Genomic DNA, 16,804 nt, shown 5'->3' on the forward strand with positions numbered 1-16,804 from the left:
ATATATCGGTTGTATATAGAGTCGTCTCAATTTCGAATCCATACATTCTATGCCGCAAATACAACCAACTGTAGCCACATGGGGGTACATGGTATTTTAGATCCTGTTGGAATTAGGGGCTGGTCCACCAAAACCCTCCGCGGTATATGACAAACAGCTGCATACTTGTATAGTTAGTACAACACGTGTATGTAACGAATCAGTACAATTAATTGACATTTAGACAACAAACCTCTACATACCTATGCAGAAAGTAAAATAAATCATTGCTACTTAGAAGTTAGTACTACCTGAATTCCGGTTTTTCTAGAAATCGTCCAATCGAAACGTCCATCCCCTAGAATTAACTGGTCTGGCCCTAGTGAGCCTAGTTAACTTGTCCCACTCTTGCTGATCAACTTCGAAGATCCGCGGCTTTCCCTTTCTCCTATCTTTCTCTCCTGATGGGCGGAAGTATTTTTTGTCCCAGGAAAATTTCTGAGATTTTAATTAATTGTGATTTATCGTCGGTGGCTTGGAAATTCCTAGTAGCCTCGGTTAGCTTGCATATCAGCGCCATGGTTTGCTCCGCGGGTTATTATGATCACTGCCATGGATTTTTAATCTAGAAGGCGTGTTTTCTAGCTAAATCATTAGCTTGTTCGTGGATGGAACATCGCAGTACTTTGATCATACCCTTCTTATTAATAATAAGTATCACGCGCCCAACGGGAACCTTGGGGAAACCCTAACCCTAAGCATAGGGTAGTAGAGACTAGTGGCTAGGCTTCAGGACAACCCAGCCATCGTCCGATCATAATAAATCTTTTAAAGTAGTGGTTTTATTTAATATTGACAATTAAACGGTTGTGTGGCGAATATAGTGGTTTAGTGCGTACTAACGTCTCTAATATGCCGTCAGTAGGTATATCCAGGCCTCTCGACTCCATACTTACATATATGAATAAATCATTGAGACATTTTAGTTACTGACAGTGCAGAATAAGTTTATATTTCTTATTATAACACAAAATATCATCTATTTTCTAAAGGCAAAAAAATCAAGTCTTATATCGACCCTTCACCATTTGAAATTGTAGCAAAGCAAGTCTACTCTCTATTTAGAAATATACTAGACTCCATTCAAAAAGAAAGAACAATGTCCTTCAACTCCTCAAAGTCAGGTGTTTCCCAACCCCGTCACTGGGTCCCATCCATCTGTCGCATTCCAACTCGCCCAGGGAATAATCGCACCCCCAGTGACATTCTGGCCGATCTGACCATTAACTCCAGTGCAACCGACAGACCCACCCTTGATGATATCACTCAGTCCCTTGGATCCAAGACTATAAAATAAAGGGTTCAAGGCATTTCATAGTTTGGGGTCAAACTGTGAGCGGATAGGTCGGAAAATCCGCGCCCCTCGAAGTTTGTAAAGTTTGTGTAGTAGACCGTGGTCGCTAGATCGACGTGGCCGAGATAGGTCGAGATGGCATCTTCCTTGTACCAGGTTCGTGGGAAATAGTGACTAAAACCACCAGATCCAGAGGACCAAGCAATCTCGGGCGAGACACCCTGTGTGCCGCCAACAGAGAGCACATAGGGGCATGTAGATGGAAAGAAGACGTCGAATCGGGGCTTTTTCTTTCCGTCATTGCTCAAACATCCACTTCCAACCCCGACATCTGCGCTATATTCGACGACTGTTATGCATCTGTTGTAGTATAAAAGTCAGTATTCCCAACAGGCAAATTTGGAGTTCTTAATGAACCTCAATACCATCATCCCAATTAGGTTACAAGTTCCAGAGGCATCTTTAAAAGGAACTGTCTGCTCGTCATCGCTGTAGGAGTTCGAAATAACATGGGGCAGGTCTTTATTCTGTTGGGGCAATAGGTATTCGAAATACGGCAAGTAAAGCTCGTTGTATCTGTCGGTGAGCCGGCACTTGGAATAAATGGACTACTACACGTCAGACTTCATTTCGTGCCAGATTTCTGCCAGCTGAGTTGACAGGAGGCCAGCAGCCAGGAAAAAGTTTCTGAGCACCTTGTCGGTGAGAATCAAGTGGAAGCGACTGCGACTTGACAAAGGCGAATTGTTAAGACGGGAAAGGGTTTCAACTTGGTAATTGCAGACCGGCGACTTATTTATTGCTCTATCAACTGATAAGCTTAAATATCGTCTTGCCTGTTTTGTTCTCATAATGCGCCGGATGCTAACAATATAGGCGGTACGTATTGCCTAAAAGGGAAATAAATTCTATAATTGCCAGAAAAACTGTTAAGCTTATATTTTAGCTCTTTAAATCACTTCTTTTCAATATAAACCAATTCAGCTAGTACGTATACCAGTTGACTATATTCGGCTATATATATGTATCAATGCATCAATGCATCAATAGCACTGTACTTCAATTGATTCAAGTAGAATTCAAATTTTGACATACAAATCTCCGTTATTACGAATTCAACATTGAAATATTACTATATAGAGATCTTACTACATTAGTATCAATTGATACATTACAGGAACTAAAATAAACAATATTTAAATTTCAATACATATGCACTACATATCAATGTATATATGTAAAGAAAGATGGCCTAACATAAACTCAGATATCGTCTGTGTACGAGAGAAAACTATAGAGGTAATTCATTGTGAAAAAAGAAAACTATTAGTTGCTTTTGTATGTTGACACAACTCAAAGTACCCATTGGTCTGTTATTTTTATAACCTGGGTTTCTTAAGTTGAGAACGCTAGACGTATTCAAAAACTTCTACCAATTGATGATATCAATTAATATAATTGCTAGAATGCTAAAGACAAACTTCAAGCTAGAAGCCTTCGAGAACATCACCAAGGCGGTGGCAGAATTAATGCAAGGAAAAAAGACTAATAATACTTCTAGAAAGCCGATAGATCATTGCAAAAAAATAGATGGGATGGTGATGTTTAGAATTAATGAACAAGGAGCGAGTCCTCTTGTGACCCCTGAAAATACGACACCATGAAGGATCATATTATTGGCCCCCTCGTGGTAGATGACAAGAATGGTTATATATTAATGCTACTCTGTACCATTGATTAGCCGGACATGGATAAGCCCGGGGAGAAAGACATTACTGCCCAATGCCTATATGTGCGGAGTATATTAAAACAAGAATAGATTGTCAAGAAGTCAAGAAAAATCCAGAGTAACGGGACAAACAACTGCTAATTTCCGGTAACCGAGCACAAATGAACATTATTAAATAAAGTAATAATTACACACCCCACCTGCTTACGTCCTCCCCCACTGTAACATGGCCTGTGTGCACCGTGTCTATTGACTCGATTTGGCGTGGAGCGGTTGGGCTGTGGATGGGGATGCATGAGAATTGCAACAATATGTAACTAATGATTAATTATTCTGGATGCAAATTAATACATGAATAATTCCAACTTCCAAGAAAATAATAGTAGAATGTATTGCCGTACCGGTCTGTATCCGCCTGATCCGCTTTCGTTACAAGTTACCGGCTCTGTCCGGTAATTTGTAGCGCGCGTACCGTACCATTTCAACGCGCAGCCACGTGATCTGCGGCGAAACAGCAATTCTTGCAAGAATTGACAACGAACAAAATAAATATAGCAAAATAAATAAATAACTAACTATACGGTAAGTCTAGGCAAACACACAAAACCCCCCAAAATAAAGTAGGCAGACAAGCAGCGCCGGAAGCCTTGGGCCGGCCAAGCAGGCTAACGCACACCTTTTGTGGCCTCAGGTCGACTACACCAGTCGTAGTTAGCATCCTGACCTCCTGACGGACCCTCTGACCCTCTCTGTTAACTCACTAGTAACAAATTATTCTTCGCTCGTTCGCTCGCTCACTAACGACTCTCTCTCTCGCTCTCTCGCTCACGGCTCCGCGGCCAAACCAAGCCTGCCCTTCCTCTCTTCTCCGCCGACTTCTTCCTCTCTCCGTCTCGCCATCGACTCGCGACCCCGTCTCCCCCCTCCTCTTCTTTCGACCACAGGGAAATTCTGCGTCTTTTCCCTTTTTATCATTTGTTATTTTCTTCTCATTTTTCCCTCTGCACGCCAATTTCCCGGTCCTTCTTGAGCCGAGGGTTTTTCTCCTTTCGGGTTCCGGCGCACCCCCCTCGGTCTATCGCGACAGCGCCTGGCTCTTGTTTCCGCCAAGGTGAGTGAGCACAACCACCCCCTTCGCTTTCATCGCACAATCCTGTCTATTTTGCTCTGTGATCGAATCGGCTCTCGTCCAATGCCGGCCCGTTAGGCGTGGTGTTCAACATCGGGGAAGTCTACTGGAAGGGAAAAAAAAAAAATCGAGTGTTCTCAGCCGCCCTCACTGTTTTTTTTTAACACCTATGTCATCGCTTTCGCCATTGCCATCCGCCTGCGCCCACAAATCGGAGTCGCATTTCACTGCTGCCCAAAAACACTTGTCACCGTTTCCGATGATAAATGCATCTTATGTGTTGGGCTTACAGCTAATCAACCCGCCTGTGATACAGTAGAGATATTTCGGCCCCTCGAACGGATTGCCCCGTCTGCTTATCCGGTGGTTCTCGTCCACGCCCGTACCGACGTCGACGCCTAAAGACATAGGAAACAACATATTCTCGGCCAGAGACCATGTCTGCCTCGTACTACGAGCCTCAGGGATGGCAAGCCCCTGTTCGTCAGGCTTCATGGGAGCAGCCCGCTCCTCCGTCGCGATCAGGTAACCCGAACCGGTGCTATTTTATCTATCTGCCGGAAACGAATCTCATTTTTTGCTCTTTTTTTCAGGAACAAGTTCGGTTTCCCAACGAGACGAGCCCTCGGCGTTTTCCTCCCAGTTCGACGAGGTTGACCGGGCTATCGACAACCTGGCCAAGAGCGGAAAACTCTTCAGCGGCTCGAGGAGAGAATCTATGCCCATGATGATGATGGGTCGTCACTTCCCAGAATACGGTACAACCTCGCCGATGACGATCAGGACATAGAATAATATCATCTAACGCACACTCTCTCTACAGACTCTCGCCCGATGAGCAGCGGCCTGCCTCCGCAAAGACATCACTCGGTCAGCGATTTCGACCCATCTCGCGCCCACTCGGGGTCTGCCCTACAAGGCTTCTATGCCTCGCAGCGCTTCCAAGGTCGTCAGTCGGAGCCAGAACAAATGATGCAGGCAAAACGTCGGATGGCAGCGCAACGCGAACGGGAGCTCCGTAACTACCACCAGGAGCAGCAGTACAATCGCAGTATGTGATGAGCATTATCTTTTTTTGCATTCATATACCCTTACCATTTCCAACTTCTGCTTCTTTTGCTTTTTTTCTGTCTATGCTTATCGAGGTAGCCGTTCCTGCATTGTATATTACAAAATTTTAACATATTTTTGATTTCTTCAAAGGCCTTCTTTCTGAGATGTCCGGATCCAAATCCGAGCGCTCTTCGAGCCCCGCGGCGATGAGCGAAGAAAGCCGCCGCGAACTGATCGCACGCCAACACCGCGCTCTATACGGAAACGAGAGTCCCGCCTTCTTCCCACCAGGTTCTCTGGGCGACGATGCCCACAGCACTCGCACCGATAACCCTAATAGCGCTACACCGACTTCGAGCAGTGGTGGAGTTCGTGGAGCGTCCCCCCGAGCAGTCGATCCCTTCGGTTTGGGTCAATCGCAACCTGATGGTCTCGTGCAGGGAGGGGCCCCCAGCGCAGGACGCCAGTCCCCAGCGCGCGCCAACAGTACTCACTCTCCCAGCTCTGGAGCCAATGCTTCGTACGGTCTCTACGACAGCAACGTCGAACAGTCAACCACATCGACCTCGTCTCCCGGCGGAGCCGAGTCGCCATCGTCTCGCCAGCTGTCGTCTAAACCTAGTGCTGCCATCGGTTCTGTTGGGCCCATCGGTTCTGTTGGGCCCATCGGATCACGGCCCTCCCAGCCAGCCACCAGCCAGGCCGCCAACCCAGCTTTGAATAAGCGTTCTACCACCCCGTTGCCCTCGCCACTAGGCCTGGGTTTTACCCCCAGCGAGAGCGCTGCCGTAAATGAGCGATCGGCCTCCGCGACGTCCAACCATGCCAATGTCAATAACAAGGAGAATGCCTTTGCTTCCGGATGGGGCGCCAACAGCGGTGTCTGGGGCTCGAAGAACCTTGGAGTCCAGGCATCTGTTTGGGGTTGAACATGATTTCAATTGCACTTTATTTCTTGGGATTTTTGTTTTTAATTTATTGCCTCTGTACGAAGCACCATGGCGTTGTGAGTGTCGCATTGTCCATTCTTCTTTCAACAGGTGGAAAGCGAAGTACATACTTTACGACAACTGAAGGGGTCTTTTTTCATTGTTTTAAGGGTTCCGGTCATGGGAAGTTGTGTTTTTGGATTCCTGGAGCACGGTATTGGTTTACATACACGCTGGCTTGAACTGGTCTGGTTTGGTCTTGGGGGTTGAACGTTTTGATATTCTGCTATTTTTGTTGGGTTCTGTGAAGGAGTTGCTATCCCCATCTCGATCAATCTCTTGCATTTGTCTCGCGCGTCACTCTTCTCGGATCCTCGCATTCTTTTTTTTTGGTTTTGGTTTTGGTTTTGTCTCGGTGTCTCCATTCGTCAGCTTATATTCTGAGCGTTCTGATGCCTTCTGGTGAACGGGATCTCTGTCGCAGGGGCGTGTCTTATGTGTATCTATCTATTTGGGGCCTTGTGGTACAAGGTTGCCTATTTTTTTTTTACCCCCCCTATCTGTTTCGTATATTTTTTCTTTTGGGTCAAAAATATTTTTGGTAGGAGAGGTACAGGGACAAAAGGACATAGGATGTTTTTTCTTCTTTCTATTTGAGTTGGAAAGGACTGGAGTTTTTTCTTCTGTTGCCTCTCTGTTCATGTCTATTATTAACTAGTTGCAGGATTTATTCCCCCCGCCCCTTCATACATAATGCCCACTGTGTATTGTCACGTTTTTTTTCTTCTTTTCTATTCACTGCATATGTATTTTGTGTCTAGTAAATGGTGGACTGGAAATGTCATCGATATCTTCCGTGTATACACTCTCGTATCCACGTCGTATCCAAGAAATATGCATAGTTGTATCGTCTCTTAGGCTGGCTGTGCAGGCAGCGGGGTGTAAAAAAAAAACACGCCATAATCTTTGAAAGCGTTGTTGCATCATCCTGCATCTCAGCCCACCAATTATTTTGCAGTCGACAAAAAAACAGGGAAAAAAACAAGCCTCCACCCTCCCAAAAGAGGGGGTTCACGTAGTATGGGGGGAAACGCCACGGGCTCTGCTTTCAACCAATAGTGTTGACAAAGTTGGTCATTTTTATTGGTAAATTGATCAGGCAGATAGACCAGTAAGCAATTTTGACCAAAAAAAAAGGAAAAAAGAGTAGCCTGACGTAGGTTTGCATGTGAATTATTTACTAAAAGCGTGGCGGGGTAAATGCATGCATGACCGGCATATGTAATAATATTTAGTTCAGCCTTGTCCTACGAGACCTTGAGATGTAATTAATTAATTCATTCATTTTTACAGTTGAAAAACTAGTATTACGTACGGATACGTACATGTTTTGTATTGATGATTTGAAATAAATGAATGTTTTCTATATTTCTTATATTAGTTGATTTTGATACTTGGACTTTCCAAGAAATCAAACATTGCATTGGTTGTTTCCCGATCCCTTGTCACAAGTGAAGATGGTATTTTATTTTTTAAAAAGAAAAGAAAAAGCCCTTCTGCTGGTTGAGAAATAGGCTTTTTCTGTGTTCACTCCTAACTACAAGTATATTGCCTAAATAGGACTTAGGGCTTAACTTTGTTAGGAGTCCTTTGAACTTCCCGCCTTGCAACAGAACATTAAATTTTGACAGCATTTTAATTAGAATTTATTACTATTGGCCAACAACTGTTAGAAGTAACTGTCTGATCTATGTATCTTGATATTCCAGGTCACGCCTATTTAGCCGCTGATCGTTTACGAAAACCGGGTATAATATTCAAAAATCTTTTTATACACATATACATGTCGCTGATTATGTACCACACCTCATTTGTAGTTTATGTCCTAGGAGTGCTGTCTTCCCAACAACGACGCATCCTCCTCGCCGTCATCGTGTTGCGCGGCATTTGCCTGCTCCAGTCTTCTCCTGGCGGTGAAAAGACCAGATACGCCCCCTTCCTGGTCATGGCCCAGCCATGGCTTACGCGCCTCTTCGAGCCCCGCCTGGCCCAGGTAGTAGACAAAGTGTCCAAGGATAATAAGCAAAAATGCAATTGGGTACATCCAGTGCACGTGCAGATGGAGCACGTGCAGACCGATGATGACGCCCCAAAAGTTGCTGGTCAGCATGGAGATATTCATAAACGCTGCAGAAGCCAGACGGTAGACTAAGGGAACAGTTGCGTAGAAAAGCACAAGGCATACGGTATACCCAACCATGTAAGTGGCTACATGTCCGTTCCAGGTGGCAGACTCAAAGGACGAACGGTCGAAAATATAGGCTTGAATGCCATTGATAAATGTGGCCCAGAAGCCTAGCTGGCCAACGACCTCGTACACCGGGCGCTTGGTCACAAAGTATTCCTCGACGACATTCGAGAATCCGTAAAAGGTGGCGGATAGCAGGGCGAACAAATCGCCTAGCACGGCATCTGTGGCCTGGCCCCCGTTGGAGCCAGTGATGTGATCGGATCCCATCAGGACACCCATACCCCCGATACAAACAAGGATCCCTAGAATTTGCATGTAGTGGTATCGTACGCCCAGAACAAAGTAAGATACTGTAACTACCACGACAATGGCCCAGAAGTTGATCAACTGTGCACTCAGAATGGTCGTGTACCGGAAAGCTAGGATGACAAAATAGTTGCCCTGCACGTCACAAAAGGCGAACAAAAAATCTGCAGTATCCATTTAGCGCATTTGAAGTAAGAGAGAAAAGAAAAAACTCATACACTTCCACCCATCTTGCCGTACAATGTGCAGCCATCGCTTGAAGCCGTACTTGGAGATGGTTACCGATGTGAAAATGATATTCAACACGGCATAAAAGAAAAAGGTCTGAAATGCCGGTATCGAGGTCCCCTCTCGAGCCAAAAGAGCGGAGAATGTGCTGTCGGACACGTTCAGGATGGATAGTGCTTGTCTATATGTGCGTTAGAGATGTCTTGTGTTTCGTCCTTCGGCGCAACACACCCCAGGACCAAGACAATCCAGAAGTCTTTGGTGCGGATAAATGAAAAGAGGCTTTTCTTTTCGGTAATTTCCAAGTCGTCTGACATCAAAGGTGCTTGTTCTCCATTGGCGGTGAATGATTCCGAGTAATAATCGTCGTGTAAATTCCCTGCACCAGACGGAGCGGCATCGTGCTGTGGGCTTTTTGGAGTGGAAAGCTCTGGCTCGGGAGTAGCCATACTGGTATATATACAGCTATGCTGTCTTTTCGCAGCACAGAAATAAGCCCCGCTCACTCGCGGGTCAAAAGAACTGATATCGACCTATAAACCGAACGCGTCGCATAGATTATTGCGAATCAGTTGTGCATCATATTGGCGACACTAGGGTTATCGATTAATCTGGCGCAGCTCCTAGAAAATCACGATACAGTGTCGCACTGGCATGACATGCGGTCGCGAGGATGGTGAGTGAGATCGTTAGAGGATATCAGTTGTTGGTGATAAGCGGTGGAGGGTGCAAACGATGCAAACCGGCAGCGTGCTGAAGATCGACTGACGATCGCGAGTCATGCGCGCCTCGGCTTCTGGAACATTTTTTTAGCTACAGCTCTACAGTTCTACACAGGACATATGGGGGGATATATGGGGTAGTTCATTAAGGCTACGCCGTCAAGGCTTGTTCTTGTATATCCTTATTTCTTGTCAACACTGAAATATTCATAAATAATGCTCTGTACTACTCATGTTATCAATCGAAGCTTTGTTTATGCATACCAACGGGGCCGGCCACATTCCAACGCAGGACTGGCTCGCAATGATTACGGAGTTATGTACGTAGTATCAGTTGCTCTCTCGTGGCAGCAGTGAGTCTAAATTCGTGAATCGTGACACCTGATTGTTGATCCCCTCAACCTTAAGGCGATTAAGCCACCGGAGGTTACTAGCCACTCGGACAATGCTGTCAAACGTAAACATGCCCAACTATTTCTCCACATGGGTCTATGCTTGTCGAGGGTGCTTCCGTTCTCACCGAGGATATTTGTTCACTCATTCAGTAAGGCATTGGCGAGAGACAACGAACGGGCTGTCAATGGCGTTGTTTCTCGAGGGAACACGGCCTGCTCAGGGCCTGGGAGTTGCGCAGTCGATGCGTATCGACTGGGCGTCGGAGCGGTCAAACTCGTAGTAAACCGTAGAATGATAACAATAATAACAAACTACCCCTTGGGCAGGGTGTCTGCTCCTAAACCCCCTTCTTCGGACGTCATCGTCTCTGCTGTCACTGTCGCGATTCGCCTCGACGGTGCTGAGTACCAGCTGCCAGCGCGGGTTCCCCGCACTCGCGCCACGACGCTTGAAGCAGCAGCATGAATAGTAGTAAAAACCCCGTATGAAGAAGCCAGTTGTTGTAGTCTGTATGCGCTGGCTCTTCCCCCGCTGAGCGCAGGCGGCGCTAACCCGAAGCCGCGGGCGGGAAGTCGCGTGCGAACTGCCAGTCACGCACTAGTCAGCGCCTCCGCCCTCTCTCCTTCCCGCCCGGCCTGTCCGCCTGCTCGCCCGCGCCTAAAAAGTCGGTTGTCCATCTTCCGAACCCAGACCTTGAGCGATCTTCATCTCCATCACCCTCATCATCACCCACGATCACCCTCCGACTGCCACCACGCCCATCGCCCGCCCATCGCCTTCGCCTCTGCTGTCGCTTCTTGTCCTCTTGGCCAGTCCCGAGAACCGTTCTCTCTCGCCCCGACCCGACCGCCTCGGCCGCCACAGCACTCCACCCAAAACAACACGAACCACGAACGCCATCACCCTCCCTGCCTGCCACTGCTTTGCCGCAATCCTGGCGGAATCATCTTAAGAAGCCACCTTGCGGCCCTCATCACTGCCCGGAAACACTCGCGCAGTGACGGCACGCCTCTGTCACCCGGGCCGAGATGGCGCTGGCCGTTAAGCCACCGCAAGACCGCAAGCGTGTGAAAGTGTACGAATTACGAGACAATGACTGGTATGACCGGGGAACGGGTTTTTGCACGGGGGCGGTTGTCGAGGTAAGCCTGCTTGGAGTTTTTCGACTTGCACTCGCCAGTCGCGCGACCGCTAGAATGCGCATCACATGTCTGCTGCGCCGTGCCTTGCGAAGTCGCAAAACCTTCTTTGTCGAGCCCCGATTTCGCTGACTGCGTGTGTTTTGGAAATGTGTGTAGGATGTCCCGAGAATATATGTCGAATCCGAAGACGAAAAAGGACGCTGTCTACTCGACACGAGTATCGGCAAAGATGAAGGCTATCAAAAGCAGCAAGGTTGGTTTTTTCTCCCTCTTACTCGACATGGGATCGCTCACAGAAACTAATCACTCTGCAGAAACACTAATAGTGTGGACCGAGACCAATGGAACCGATATGGCGCTGAGTTTTCAAGAAGCCGACGGATGCGCCGCAATTTGGTTCGTGACCGAGTCCGATTCGACACCCGCGTTCGCACATCCTTCTAACACGTGAGGTTACTCTAGGGAATATGTCAGCAGTGTACAGCATCAGTTATTGGCGCTAGCTGGAGGTGCGGAATTTCCCATGGCTGCCCTTTTGGCCCTTTCAATGCTGACTTTTTGTTAAAAAATAGACGATGCCTTGTCAGATGATGCCATTGAGGCGTATCAGCATCCCATAATGCTCCCCCCGCCGGAGCTGGGAAATCTCCCGGAAATCGAACAGGCAGTGCGATCCGCTAGCCTCACGCAAGTCGGCCGCGACGCTCTGGGCAAATTCGTGCTGGGTGACAACTACATCGATAAATTGATTCCTCTGGTCGAGACGGCCGAGGATCTCGAAAGCTTGCCCGACCTCCACCGCTTATGCAATATCATGAAGTCTCTTATTTTGTTGAATGATAACATTATCATTGAACATGTCGTCACCGATCCCATCATCATTGGTGTCGTCGGCGCACTGGAATGTATGAAGATACACCGCTCCAGTCATTCAAACCTATACTGACTATCGCAGATGATCCCGATTTCCCAACACACAAGGCCAACCACCGCCAATATCTCCAAGACCAGTCCAGATACAAAGAAGTCGTGCCGATGAAAGACCCCGTCATTCAGAAGAAGATTCGCCAGACATGGCGACTACAGTACTTGAAAGATGTCGTGCTCGCGCGCATTCTCGACGATCCCACCTTTTCCGTTCTCAACTCTCTCATATTCTTCAATCAAGTCGACATAATCAATCATATCCAAACCAATGCTCCCTTTCTCAATGATCTCTTTCGCATCTTCGCTCAAAATAACGCCAACTTTCAGCGGAAAGACGATGCCGTCTGTTTCATCCACCAGTGTGCTTCTATCGCAAAGAATCTCCAGGCCCCCGCGCGAGCTACTCTTTTCGCCAACTTGATTAACCACGGTCTATTTGCTGTTATTGCTTTTGCTGTGAAACATCCCAAACCGGCAATGCGCACCACCGGAATAGACATTCTCGTTGCGCTCCTGGACCACGATCCTATCATGATGCGCAGCTACATGCTGAAGGCTGTGACAGAGAAGAAGACGCCATTGACCGATACGTTGATTGACCTTTTGCACACCGAAGACGATCTGGGCGTCAAGAACCAGCTCTCCGACGCCATTAAAGTGCTCCTCGATCCTCAGATCCCTTTACAGGAAACTGTGGGCAGAATGGGCGGGGATTTTACGGCCAAGATCCGCTCTACAAATCAGCTTCCAGATGCTTTTGTGCAAAATCACTTTGATGAATCCGCCAGAAGACTTTTTACTCCTCTTAAAGCTTTGGAAAATCGAGCCTCTCGTATGTCCTGTTTTTATCCCTCTGCTTCTTTGTTGGTGATCGAACCTACAGTACTAATGACATTTATCTGCAGTTAACGACTTTACCTTCCAAGATGTTTCGCTTTATGCACACCTTGTCGACATTCTGACCTTCTTCGTTCGCCAGCATCTGTTCCGAAGTCGCAGTGTCATACACACCGAGTCGCTAGCTCCCCGAGTAGCACAACTATTGAAAGTGCCTCAAAAGCATCTCAAGCTCAGTAAGAAATATCAGATGAAAATTGTTTTAGCAATTTACTTACAAAACTAGCTGCCCTCAAATTCTTCCGCACCTTGGTCAGCCTTCAGGATACATTTTATCTTGCCCAATTAACGCACAACAACATCTTTGGGCTCATTCTTGATATCGTATATGAAACTATGCCTCGTGACAATCTGCTCAATTCTGCGTGCCTCGAACTGTTTGAATACATCAAACGCGAGAACATAAAGCCGATTATAACGCATGTGGTAGAGAAATGCCGCGACAAGTTGAAGGCGGTTACATATGTCGACACTTTTGAAAATTTGATCCAGCGTTATGACCAATTGCAGGGCTACGAAATGGAGGGCGATGCGACTCTTTATAGTCAGCAAGAGGCTGCACTACCTCAACGGGGTCCAGTCAATGGACAATGGCAGGGTGTTCGGGGATTGGATGCTGCAGAAGAGGAGTACTTTAATACCTCGGATGATGAGGAAGAGGTGTGTATTCGCATGCATGGTCACGTCGAGGGCGAGCTAATCATGACCTCTTTGCAGTGGCCTCCCGAAGCCCAACAAGATGAATTGGCGACACAGAACCAGCCGCCAGCGAATATCAAGCTGGTTGACTATCCTGATGACGATGAGGATGAGGTGATGGACGCCAAATCCGAGGTCGCCATCGAGAAGCAAGAAATCGAATTACCGGAACGTGGCTTAGAGACAGACACCCCCTCGACACCAACCTCGACACAACCACAGATCCCGCCAGAACGCCTTTCCGAGAAACGTCGCCGTAATGACGAAGATGACGATGAGCTTGTGCGGCTTTCCCAGAACGGACCGAAACGACGGAGCTCTAATGCTAGCTCTACCGGGTCATCCTACTTGCGCCGTCGACGGAATTCTGTTGAGCAGTCGATAACGAACAAAAAGGCAGCGGGCGGAGATATCTCTAAAACGGCGCCTAAGAAGATCGCTATCAACTTGAGTCCGTCTTTGAAGTCGTCTGTCACTGTCGAGGCCGAAGCAATCCAAATCAGCGACATAGAGAACCCGGGTAACGACGAACCAAAAGACGATACACAAAACGAGAAAAGCGCTTGATCACTTTGATTAGTTGCTTATATCGTCAAATATATAGATTTTTTGGAGTTTGCGCCTACCTCCTTTATTTTTTGCATTTTTACGGTTATTTTTGATACCACAATGGATTGCATTTGTTTATGCGGTCACAACTCATGTCAGGGGCTATTTATAATTCTACGACAAACTCGATTTTGCCAATTACTATTTCGCTTCATGGTGTATGGATAGCAAATTGCCTTTGAATTTGCAACTTGACGCCACACTTACGGCTTTCAGAGTGATATCTCCGCTTTTATATTACATTGGCTTGTGGGATTTTTCTTCTTATTTCTCTTTCTTTCAGAAGCTAGCATTTATGGCGTCGGAGTTGTGAGAAAGCTATCTCGCGGGATGACGGAACCCGAACTATTTTTTTTCTTTCGTGCTGGTCGTTGATTGTTCATCATTTGCAATGAGGGTCTTCAAGCATGGGCTCTACGAGGATTAAGGAATCGGTCTCTTGTGAGCGATTGACGTGGAGTTTTTATCGTTTGCCTTTTGTTTTTCTTCTTCTCTTTTATTTTTTCAGATGTGAATAAATTTTTGGCCTGTGTGGGATCGATCATGATTTTTAATGGTTATTGTCCTAATATCAGATCAGTTGTGTCTATAAACTGGTGAATGAAACTGGAGATCCTTCTCCACGGTCTCGACCTTGAATCTCCATTTCTTTTCTTCCGGAACTCTCTAAGTAGATAACCAGAACTAACGAACAATCAAGTTGAAAGGGTATATATGTATATCCATCACGCAGCAGGACCACCTGAAACTCCGGCCGAAAATAACGTGTCACCGCTAATGTATGCAATAATGTTAACGAAATTTCCCTCCCTCATAGATTTTGTTGACCTAGACCGGCTCTCCGAAACAAATCCCCAAGAACATCACCGCCAGCAGCAGCAGGAGGAGGAGGAGGAGGAGGAGCAGGAGGCTGAGCCGGCTGCTGAAAACCATTATGCTGTTCGGCGGCCATTTTCTCACGTGCCAGAAGCTGACTTTGGCCTGCATGGATTGCGCATTCTTTGATCACTTGGGCATTGATTTTCCGAGTCTCGGCGGTCGAGTTCGGTGGCGGCTCAGAGTAAATCCACAAGCCGTATATTTTCCCCGCCTCGGCGTTGTTGTTGTTGTTGTTGTCGTCTGAGTTGAAGCCGGCCGTCTTCGCGTCAGACTTTAAAATGACAAACTCGTCTGTGATTTCCACGTTATTCTCGTCGGTCAGGTGGAGGTCAAAATTGTTGAGGCCGCGGCGGTTCAGGACAAAGACGCTGTAGCGTTCTTGGCCATAGGCTTCTGGAACCAGCTGGCAGACGAACATGCTGCCTTCCATCCCGGTTTTCTCCCATCCCTGAGACTCCAGGTTGAAAGCGTAGACTACCACATAAGGGGATAGGGATAGGATAGAGGCGATTTCGGGGTTGTGGCGGCGGAGGACGGCGTTGTTGAGGTCTTCGTTGGTGCGGGACGACTGTTGCTGTTGTAGTTGTTGCTGTTGCTGTTGCAGTTGTTGCTGCTGTAGTTGTAATTGCTGTATCTGCTGCTGGGCGTCAGGGAAGGAATAGTAATTGTCTGATTCGTAGTCAGATACTCCGACAGGGTATTGCTGTAGATACTGGCTATTGTTGATGTTGTTGTTGGGGCGGCCGCCTCGGCCTTTGCGAGGAGGGGTCATTGTGAAAGCCACTTCTGGCGCGCGGGAGATAGTGCAGCAGTACGAGTCAGTGATTTGAGTGGTCTGCAATTTAGCGACTCAGGTCGGTGTGGCGCGTTTAGAAGTGAAAGAGAGCGTTGTAGAGATGATGAATATGACTGCAGAATGATGCTGGAGGAAGAAAGCGCGGGAATGATGTCGCAGGCCGGGCTTGGCGCCCTGGCGGCGGATCGGCGGGCGAGCTTGCTCGAGTTGTTCTTCCTCCCCACCGCGTCCCGCTGGTCTGGACTCGCTCTGCTCGCAGCACCCTCGATGGACTGTTGGCCGCTTATGGCTGCTAGCGCGAACACTCTCGCTGTGGCATGAGTCGCTATGCTGTCGATCAGTCGCTGGGTTTGTGTGCGGTGCGTGGCTGGACTGCGGTCGATGCGTTCTGCTGCTGCCCTCTCCTCACTCTGCTGAGTGCTCATCCCACATTCCTCGCTCCTTGACCTGATCTAGCCCCAGTCATTTGCGAGAGCCGAGCCAAAATAAAAAAGTCAAAAAGAAGCACCCCCGCGACGGTGTTCTCCACTAGTCTCATCTCGCATTGTTTGCCTCCTCTGCTTCTTGCGATTTTGACGCTCTAAACACTCGCCTCTTTTGCCTCCTCTTCGCCTCACCACTGTCGTCTTCGCTCTTTGTCGTCGGATGGCTTTATCCCCGTGATGTTCGACTGCCGCGCGAACTGCTTCTGACATACTCCTAGCGTTCGGTCTACGTTCACGGGCCTCTGGCGATGGCTATTACCCCCTCTCGGCTTGATCAGACGGTTCTACAACGCG

General features: G+C 47.5%; 4 protein-coding genes across 4 annotated transcripts; 2 read left to right on the plus strand and 2 right to left on the minus strand.

Moving 5' to 3' along the window:
• Positions 1–4,628: 4,628 nt before the first annotated feature.
• On the plus strand, positions 4,629–6,173 carry TRUGW13939_08218 (uncharacterized protein; the record flags this gene model as incomplete). The annotated part of the gene is made up of 4 exons (XM_035491354.1): positions 4,629–4,716; positions 4,785–4,949; positions 5,015–5,242; positions 5,395–6,173. 4 exons carry the CDS (start codon positions 4,629–4,631, stop codon positions 6,171–6,173), a joined length of 1,260 nt encoding a protein of 419 aa, XP_035347247.1.
• Positions 6,174–8,058: 1,885 nt separating this feature from the next.
• TRUGW13939_08219 (uncharacterized protein) lies at positions 8,059–9,407 on the minus strand (the record flags this gene model as incomplete). The annotated part of the gene is made up of 3 exons (XM_035491355.1): positions 8,059–8,894; positions 8,949–9,139; positions 9,190–9,407. 3 exons carry the CDS (start codon positions 9,405–9,407, stop codon positions 8,059–8,061), a joined length of 1,245 nt encoding a protein of 414 aa, XP_035347248.1.
• A 1,697-nt stretch (positions 9,408–11,104) lies between these two features.
• On the plus strand, positions 11,105–14,308 carry TRUGW13939_08220 (uncharacterized protein; the record flags this gene model as incomplete). The annotated part of the gene is made up of 9 exons (XM_035491356.1): positions 11,105–11,218; positions 11,375–11,471; positions 11,533–11,614; positions 11,681–11,727; positions 11,791–12,123; positions 12,174–12,977; positions 13,051–13,218; positions 13,269–13,702; positions 13,760–14,308. 9 exons carry the CDS (start codon positions 11,105–11,107, stop codon positions 14,306–14,308), a joined length of 2,628 nt encoding a protein of 875 aa, XP_035347249.1.
• Positions 14,309–15,161: 853 nt separating this feature from the next.
• Positions 15,162–16,001, minus strand: TRUGW13939_08221 (uncharacterized protein; the record flags this gene model as incomplete). The annotated part of the gene is made up of 1 exon (XM_035491357.1): positions 15,162–16,001. One exon carries the CDS (start codon positions 15,999–16,001, stop codon positions 15,162–15,164), a length of 840 nt encoding a protein of 279 aa, XP_035347250.1.
• Between the last annotated feature and the right edge of the window lie 803 nt (positions 16,002–16,804).

This window comes from Talaromyces rugulosus, chromosome IV (genome assembly GCF_013368755.1).
Source record: "Talaromyces rugulosus chromosome IV, complete sequence".
NCBI lineage: Eukaryota > Fungi > Ascomycota > Eurotiomycetes > Eurotiales > Trichocomaceae > Talaromyces > Talaromyces rugulosus.